Below are 9,627 nucleotides of genomic sequence, written 5' to 3' on the forward strand. Positions count from 1 at the left end.
AACTTTATTTTTGCATTTGTGGAGGAGAGATTCAGGGTATATTGATAGCATTGCTCCAGAAACTGCAGTTTCCTGCTGCCAAATGACTTTTAATGATACCACTTTCAGAAAAAATAAAGTGCTTGTGCCATCTCCCGCCTGTATTTACCCAGAGCTCTGTAGACCGAGTTCAACGTGAGTGTAAGACAACGTGAGGGAGCCCATCATTCACGTTCAGCACCTCTTAAACACCCATCGCACAGGTGTAGGGACTGCACCAGCTGCAGAGCAGGGGAAAAAACATCCCTGAAGAGTTGAGTTGACAATTAAACAGTCATCTGGATTGGCAAGAGGTTTCGGTGAGCCTGTCCCTAATGAATAGATACCTATAATTATGCTCGCTACTTTCTGCTGTCCAACACTCGGCTTATTTAGCCTTGTATTCCTGGGAGGTCTTTGGCATACGCATTTTGCAGAAGAGTGTGTGAGATCCAGGTCAGATTTTGGAGCCAGTAGTTTCCTGGCACACCAAATTACCTGCAGGTTTCAAGTCAGCTTACAGCAGGTGTAGCTTATTATTTGGTGAATAGAATTCCAAAATTCAAGAAAAATAGATTATCCTAAAATTATGTTTGATGAGCTAATTATTTTGAATAGATGTGTATGTTTTATGATTGCATTTCTTAATTAAGTACATTTTTCAGTATTACATGGAGAATGCTGGTATTTAATGTAAGGGTTGGCAAGGTAATGTTCCTGGAGCTCTTGGGTCAGTCCTTGGGCAGCCTATTTAAAAGAAAGAAGGAAATTTGAATTGCAAATCAGTATTTCATCATTATGAATCAGTGTGGCCAGAAAGAAGGAATGAATGAAAAGCCTCTGCGTGGCTGAGTAGTTGGTTTGGTGCACAAGCAATTGCATCCTTTCCAAATCAATAGATAGCTTTGTACTCCGCAAAGCAGCCTGTGGCGGCGGCACGTGACAAAAAACCCCAACAATATAAACAATTGCGAAAGGGTCGATACTGCTCTGCAAAAGAGCTAATAAAATACCGGGGAGCAGCATTGGAGTTTGTTTCTGAGTGGTTTTCATGCTTTTCGATTGTAAGCTAGGGTGTTTGCATGTTATCCTGATTATTCCACTATTAACAACAAGGAGGAAGACAAAATATTCCTCTAAATATATTTAGTATTTTATTTATTTATCTGGGATGAAAACCCCATTATACTCTTGCATTAGGATAGGGTCTTTAACCTGGAAAGAGGCAGCATCGAATGTGCATGTTTTTACAAATGTGCTGTGCTTCTGGTTTGTCTCAAGATATCCAAAATATGAGCTGATTTTTTTCAGGCTGCTGTATCTGTGCCTTTTGAGGACAGAGAACATTCCTGAGCCTTCGCAGTGACCTGCTGTTGATTGAGGGAATAAAGGTAACGAAGTGCTGAAGGGCCTGGAGTGTTTCAAGCCAGCACGATATCAGGCCAGCTGCGCAATGGCTGCATTATGTAACTTTTCTGAAAGACGTGGAAAAAATGTTACGTGCTGGTTGTCTAGCAAATGGTTTTGAAGAGTCTGTGCAATTTTTCACAAAATATTTGAAGTTTCCCTAGTGGAGCATCGGTGTTGGGGCTGCCAGGATGGACCGATGGGACTAGGACTCATCATTAGTAGGGCTTGCAAAGCCATTTTATCCTCTAATTAATAAACATATTAAATATGTAGATGTGGCACCCAATGGATAAAGACCAAAATGAACAATCTGATGATTTTTTGAAGTGTGTAGGAGTAGGAGGCAGGGCACTCAGCGGTGCTTAGACCCAGAAGCGAGGTAGAAGTGGGTTCTGATCATAGCCCTGGGAGTTATATTCATTTATGTCATGTTGATACTGCAATTGCTAGTCTTTCATTTGGGTCTTCAGTGGAGGATAATTATTCAACTGTCTGAGAAGCTATAGGAGAAAAAAATGGGAGAATGACTTATTATCCTTCCCACCTGGCCACCATTTGATTACTGCCATGTTCCCTGCAATTATCCACATCAAGTTCAGGATGCTCGATGAAGGGAAAGGTTGGAAGCGTGAAGAGAGATACCATACAAATGGAAGCAGGGAGAGAAAATGCGGAATCTCAGTGGGGTAGGACAGAAAAGAAGCAATAGTGCACAAAATCGTTTGTTACCAAATTAGCAGTGAATTAATTTTGTCTTGTTCACCAAGAAAAGTGTTGAAGGCCAACGTGGCAGACTTTCTATTCATGAGGGACATGCTGATGTTTTTTCCCAGGCATGGGAGTGGAGAGCACAGCCATTTTAAACCTGGTAATATTTTAATGTACCAGCCTGGGAGCTGGGGAAAAGCTCAAAAGGCAGAATCGTGTAGGGCAAGAGGAGGACATTAAAAAGGAATTTCTTTGAGTCACATGAAATTGTGAGAGTTTTCAACTTGTTGGGTGTGGATTGGATGAGAAGCCAGCAGAGTGATGGGTGGGAGATTTGGGGGGTGACAGTGGTTTGTTTCTTCCCAAGCCCGCGATGTTGGCACATGCAGTGGGAATGGCCCAGAGGCTTGGGTTAAGCTCATTATGTGAGCTGAATTTCTCTTATTTGACAGCAAATTAAATTTCAGCCTGCCCCATGGGGGGAGTTGCTTAATTTAACTCTCACACACAGTGTTTTTCATTTATGAAAACCATATGAGGTATATCAGTGGGTTTGTGATGCTGGGTTTTGCGAGCCTGGCTGTAAGTGCCAAGCGTGTATAGAAGAAGCCTGTGATGCTGGGCTTTACTTCACAGAAGAAATGGAGGGCACAGTGATCTAGAATTCCTGCATCATTAAGAAATGCCTGAATTGTCTTCTGAGCTGAGTTTTCAACTATGTCCAAACCAACATGCATGTCCAGCATAAGAAACATCACTTTTGAAAATGTAAATTCCCTTTTTGAAGGCAGTAACAGCAGAATTGATGTCTCTGCTGGCTGCATGTAAAAATGGCCGTTTGTACAACTACCTGTTGTACCAGTAGTACAATCTGCAGGCTGGAGTTGAAGATGTGCGTGTGTCTGTGTATCTGTATATTTATCTCCATCCATGTATGTTTGTGGGCCTTTTTCATATCCAAGATGCATAATTCTGTGGTCTACACTGATCTGAAAGCAAAATTACTCGTCACTGCGTGTGAAACTGGCTCCTTTCAAAATAAATTGGCAGAAGTGGAGATGCAGCAAAGCAAATGAGAGGCGCAAACTGTTCGCGTATCGATTATCCATACTCTTTACAGGCACGCTCACTTTTTTATTATACTTTTAAGTTGCCCCTACATCTTTATAAAATGTTTTTTAATGTCAGTAGAATAAAATATGATTTCATGTTTCACCTAACAGTTACAGAAGAGGAGCAGGTAGTTCTTCCAGTCTGGGTTTTTGCTTAGCTTTGTGTCGGTGACTTAGTATGTAACGACATTGCCAGTCTACCCCGTCCTGCGTATTTTGAAATTGGATTTGAGATCTTAATTAATAAAACAGTTACTCATTCCCCTTTCCAGTTTGGACTTACAACACATGGACAGGGTGGTCTGGCAGGCTTCAGGTCTCGGCATAGGGATGAGACCCCTCGCGCCGTGGGGTGCCATCCCCTGCTCAGTGCCCCGGGCTGCTGGGCTCCCCTCTCGCTGCTTTGGGTACCCTCCTCTCTGTGGGTAGGGAACATTCTGCATCACTTATGACTCTGATGAAATGTAAAGCCCATTTATACATCACCTATAGAAAGCCCATTTAGACATGTTTGCTTATGCGTTCGATTTCAGCTGATGATAAAATCCCTTGCTTTTGGTTGTCAAGGTGAAATGTCTCGAGACTTCACTGGGAGAAAAAAAAAAATCCAGTAAACGGAAAATTTGCTCGTAGCTAACTGTGCATTTCTTGACATTGAACTTCTTGTTTCCCAAACAGACGGAAGCGCAGCATACCCTCCAGCCTCATTAGCGTAACCCCCTTCCTTGCCCCCGCGTTGGGGTGGGCGGAGGTGCTCCCTGGGCAGGGACGCGTGGGCAGATCCCCTTTTCAGCGTTCCCAAACCATCGCACTGTTGCTGCTGGAAGCGCTTTATATTCTCCTTTATTTAAGCAGCTCTCCCTTTGTCCCTAGATCCCCTCCCCGGCTCTGCATCCCCAGCGCCGACGCCGGCAGAGGCGCAGCCTTGCCGAGCGCCGGCGGCAGCCCCGGTGCGGCTGTGGGTGCGTGGTGGGGGGCTGGCAGCCGAACCCCGGGCTGCTCCGCTGCGGAAAGCCCTTTTTTCGGGAGCTGCTACCCGCACGGCTCCGTGGCGGCTGTCTTCCCACCACCCACCCCCTGACGTCTCGATGCACCAGGGAGCTGTGCTGGGTTTGATGTTTAGCGGCGGGATTTAGATGTAAATCTTGTAAAATTCCATTTTATGCAGAGACACGCAAATCTGCTCTCGCTCAAAGGCTCTGGGTGAAGTTGCAGCTGCGGACGTAGCTGCTGGGAGGATTTTCCTGCAGGCAGAGCACCTCTCCAGCCAGGCAGAGGGAGGGCTGGAGAGGCAGCTAGGGATGCCGTCCAGAAACACAGACCCGTCCCTGAGTGACAGCAGTAACGCAGAGCACGCCTGTGTTTGTGCAGAATGACCCCTTGCAGGGAGCTTGCAGCCCTCTGAATGCTTTGCCGTTTCTTCTAGTTTGGTGGGATGGATAAGCCAGGCCTTTTTCTGTAGAGACGTGCTCCCTCCTGCCTGTAACCCCTAACCTGGACAGGGACCTGGGTCCTCCCTGTAGCTGCCTGCACCCCGTCACCCTGGGAATGTCATCCTCGCGTCCGCGGTGCGGAGCGGGTTGCGCAGGAGGGACCTGGGAGCGGAGTTTCTGCAGCATCCGAAAACTTTGATTCGTCTGTGAAGGCAGTGAATGAACGAGGGATATGACCTGGAAAGGATAAACAGGAAGATGGGGATGTTTCTCCAGGTTGGAAAAGGCTTGCTTTTTTTTTGCCCCCTGTCTCAGGATCACTGGAAGGGATTATACAAATGAGAGCAGGAAACTGCAGTCAAGGCTTTGCCAGAAATAGATTTTTTTTTTTTCTTCTTCTTCTTCTGATATAAATGAAGAAATATGGGAGTCCGTAGAGGCTGTTCCACATGCACCCTCACATTTTGATTGCCAAGTCATTTGCATTCGTATATAAAGTGACATCCACCCTGGAATGGGAGTTGACATGTAATCACAAAGAATAAAAACTCCTGGAAACATCTACGTGCCACTGATACAACTTCAGAAAAGAAGTTTGGAACAAGCGGAAAATGTACTGAATATTTTCAGACCAGTAGAAGACAAGTATCATCTTGGAAGATGTTAAATATTAATTTTTTACCTAATCGCCGTCATTCGTGGATTTGGTAAGTATTACTTGGTTTTGTCCGGATCAGAGCATTTCTGGTGGGCAAAAGAGCTTGAAAGTGTGCGATTTTACATTTGCAAAAAGCAGCTGCTGAACGGAAGCATTGATAAGGATATGCGTGTTCCCCAAGCTGTAAGATTGTCACGGTGCTTGCTGAATATTTTCTTTTCCTCTGTCTTTCCTGATCAGATTTTGATCTCACAACACACCCTCACAATGCCTAGTAATTGGGGGGGTGTGAAGAGTATGGAGAATTTTCTATTGTGCTTAATTATTTTTGTTATAAGATGTGTACGAACATACATTTTCATTTTAAAAAGTAATGAGTCACTAAAATGTCTTTCCACTTGGGTGATTTCATGGTGTTACCTCTGTACCTTCTCAAGTGTTGTCAACTACTCTTGCATTTTAATAAGCAGATGGAGCTGCCGCTGCTGCCTCTGCTCTAATCTGGTCGTGTTAGGGCAGAGGGAGATGTGAGGGAAACTTCAGAGGCATGTCCCGCGGGTTTGTGTTTGACAGACTGCACCGAAATGGGTTTCCTTTTTATAGGTAAAGGTCTGTGGTTGGAGTTAAGGTATGAGGTCATTGGGCAGTGTGATATACATGGACTTACAGTTGCAGATATTCTCTGTAGTCTATACAGCATCTTGTAGGAATACAAAAACTAGAGAGAATTTTACATTCTAGATCTTCAAATACTGTATTCTGTAGTCTTACCTATACACATATATATTCTGGTCTTACATAGAATTTATTCTATGTAATCTTATTATTGCTTATAATCGTTTAACTGTGGCTCCCTCTGCATTAGGCTCCGAGATGAACCTATAGCTCAGTATTTGTATATATTAGTAAAAATATCAAGGCTCTGAGCGTTTAAATGGTGCTGTAAAGATACACAGTTAGCTTTCCTTCTCCAGAGCACAGAGTCTGCTCATCAAGAAGGGCCGTGTGTGGTGTTTCAGGGACAGGAGAATGGAAAGGTAAATATTTAGAGAAGAGGAAAAATGCATTATTGTATCATAGGAAGACCTCTGGTTAAAGCAAACGTTAAGAAAGGAAGAAACGGGGCCCCTAGAAACAAGGAGGCAGCAAGAAGGGGAAGGAGGGAGGGTCCCACCGGTTGCTTGAGTTCTCCGTGCAAGGTGCCGTGTGTCCTCCCTTCCCGAGGACAGGTTCATGTCGGTGAGAGGTTTTCTTAATTAAAAAAACCAACGGCGTCTGTCATTACATTGCATAAACGTTAGGGCTGTGTCTTCCGCACTCAGAGAGGCGTTGATGAATCTATCGATAGCTGAGATGAGAAGTGGGGCGAGATGGATGGTGAGGTCGTTCTCCTTCCCACCGCTGGCTGTGCCGGCCCGGGGGAGCCATGGTGGTGGCACGGCGCTGCCCAGACACCCCCTGTCCTTCTGCCGGACAGACCTGGTGGCCCGTGTCACCTCGCCGGCTCACACGGCTGCTGTGTGCTGGGGAGGCCAAAGGGTGTGGGTGGCACGTGTCCCTGCCTGGCCGAAGCGGTCCAGCACGTGCTGTTCGGGTGGCTGTGCTGGCCGCCTTGCCGTGCTCGCTCTGTTTGACTCCTGTATTCGCTCCCCAAGCAGATGTAATGCTTGCAGAAGAATAAGGACCATGTAATCACGGTGTCAGATATACAACTGCTGTGCAACGCGTCACACAGTCTCGTAGTTTCAGACAAGCACGTTACTGGCATCCGTCATCTTTGTACCAAAATACTTCAGCTTTCCTTTCTCCGTACGTGTCCATTTGTCTGCAGCAGTAGAGGAGAGTTCAGGTGTGCTATCCAGGCGTGCGTGTGGAAGATCCCAGCAGGATCTCGACAAGCAGCGGCCACGGGAGCGTCAAAATCTGCATAGCGTTGCCCCTGCAAAACTGTTTCTGTGTGTGAGCAAGCTCCGAAGGCACCCAGCCATGGGGGTTGCGGTCCGGTGCCGGCAGATCAGGCTGGGCGAGCTCAGGAAGGAAGATGTGCCTTTGCTGCCAGCACTCAGCGACGTGCCAGATCTGAAGGACGGAGATAAGTGAGGAATCATGTGGCTGCGCCTGACGCAGCAGCAGGTGTTGCTGTGCATTAGCAGAGCCCATATTAGACCTATCTTGGAATTATTACCATGGCTTCCCCTTGACGTTTTGGCAGGGGGAGTTGTTGGTTGAATTTCACAAGTTCCTCTTGAGAAGAAACCCTAGTAGTTTAAGACAGAGGAATATTGGATCAGGAGGAAAGGGGTGGGAAGCGTTAATCGATTTGCCAGAATTGCAAATGCAGTGAAGAGGAGAGACCGTGTGCGTTAGTTAGGGATGGTGCTAACGCCTGTGCAGAGTAGAGGGTGTTACGGAAAAAAGCGTTTCATTCGCAGAAAGGAGAAATACATTGCTGTAGTTGCAAGAGCAACGTAAGTAGTTGTAGCTCTAGGAAGTGTAGAACTGACATAAATGCTCAGCGGGACTGTAAGCCTAAGAGGGAGGGTTGTCAGAGATGGGTCCTGGAGACAAGTGGGGCCATCGGAGCCAATTTGGTCCATCAGCAGAGTTTCATGTAATTTAAAACTGTACAGCTCAAAGGGAGCCCTGTCAGTATATTGATTTACAAAGGGGGGGATAGGAGTTATCCTGTAAGAATCCACGTAACCTGTGCACAGGTGGAAATAAAGCATATTCTAGTTACAGCTTCAGCCTGAATCTTGCTAATCATGACCTTTGTAACCGCCAGGTTGCTTGTTGAGAGCATGCATCAGGGATGAGATTTGTTAATTACTGTTAGCCATTTGCATTGTATCTTCAGGCATTTTGTTCCTCTTTTATGCATTCTAGGTCCTCTTCTGAGCTTCTCTTTCCTCTGTCCCATCATGCATAAGCAAACTCTTTAACTAAACTTCAAAAAAAAAAAGCATTGTAGAGGTTGGTGGAAGCGTAACTGTTTGCTAGCTGGAACTATTCAAAATATATTAATTAAAATAAATCAACCAAGTAACCATTCACTGACAGGTGGGTATGTGAGTGAACGAACATCTGCTCCATATTGCAAAGGGCTCGTTAAAACCAGATGCTAGTGATGCGTTTCAGAGAAGCTGTTCAAACAGTGCAGCCTGGGGCCAGCCCGCATGGCCTTTAGGTTCGGAGCACCAAGTTCTCCACCAAGTTCAAGAGCGGAGCTGGTGGTTCCCATCCATGCGTGGACGATGTGGGGCATCAGTCACTGCTGCTTTCGGGGGGGAGAGGGGAGGGCTTTGTGCTGTGCTGAGGGGTGCTCTGGCTGGACTGGGGCTTTGGAAGGTGTTGTTTTGGGGAAATGGGAAATAGTTGCCTGCAGTTGGGAGTCCACCAGCCTATCTGCTCTTGTAAATGCACGGTGGAGGAATGGGAAACTTCGTGGTCGGCGTTTGTTCATAGGGACGTTTTAAAACTCAGGTCTGTCCCCTGCACAAGTGATGCAGAGACTGAACGGCAGCTGTGTTGTGTCGATCAATAGAAGGATTTGGGTTGGAAGGGGCCTTAAAGATCGTGTAGTTCCGACCCCCCTGCCATGGGCAGGGACACCTTCCACTAGACCAGGTTGCTCAGCTCTGTCCAACCTGGCCTTGATGGAGGAGCAGAAACTCTGTCAAGAGACGATGGAGCGGTGGAACGAAACCCCAGGTCTCTGCTTCTGGCTGGGAACACAGGGAGTTCCTCGAGGTGCTCCGCAGCCCGCAGATAACTGCAGTCGGAGTGGCAGGTGCTCTTGGCATATCTTTGTATCAGTACTGAAACGTAAACGTATTTATCATAGGCGTGATAACCACAGGGTGCAAACCAGCCGTCCTGACGCTAACTCTTTCAACTCACTTGGTTCAAGCTGAGATGTTTGCAGTTGGATATGAGGCTGGAAGTGTTTTTCATGTTGTGGTACCATCTATACTGACTATGATTTTTAAATTGAGTTTTGAAGTACTCAGGTTTTGGTCTGGGAGTTAATACTCTCCAATATCGTGGGTAAAAATCTGCTCTACCTTCAAGTTATCTTGTTTTTGTGGGGCTTAGCTGTAACTTTAGATGTACTTAAAACATTTTGGTTGTCTTCATGTATTAATTCCGTAGCCTTCTATAAATAGGTAGTATCTTCAACAAAGGAACGATTTATATGCAGAGGGTAGGTTTGAGAGACATAACTCAGAAATCTGTAGGCACAATTTAGAAAGAGAAGGCCAAATATTTCTCTTGTGCTCACAAATGG

The 9,627-nt window shown here is 46.0% G+C and overlaps 1 protein-coding gene across 6 annotated transcripts in view; it reads left to right on the forward strand.

Moving 5' to 3' along the window:
• Positions 1-9,627, forward strand: part of PDE4B (phosphodiesterase 4B) — a 193,464-nt gene that overhangs the window by 93,343 nt on the left and 90,494 nt on the right. The window contains exon 1 of one of the 6 annotated variants that reach the window (XM_075037319.1): positions 4,340-5,388. The exons of 3 other annotated variants lie outside the window; for them this stretch is intronic. In XM_075037319.1, the coding sequence (XP_074893420.1) occupies positions 5,342-5,388 (47 nt within the window). In that variant the 5' untranslated portion in view covers positions 4,340-5,341. Of the gene's footprint in view, positions 1-4,339; positions 5,389-7,310; positions 7,436-7,697; positions 7,808-9,627 lie in introns of those variants that run through there. 2 more of the 6 variants (XM_075037316.1, XM_075037317.1) reach the window with 2 other exon arrangements.

This window comes from Buteo buteo, chromosome 10 (genome assembly GCF_964188355.1).
Source record: "Buteo buteo chromosome 10, bButBut1.hap1.1, whole genome shotgun sequence".
NCBI classification, from domain to species: Eukaryota; Metazoa; Chordata; class Aves; order Accipitriformes; family Accipitridae; genus Buteo; species Buteo buteo.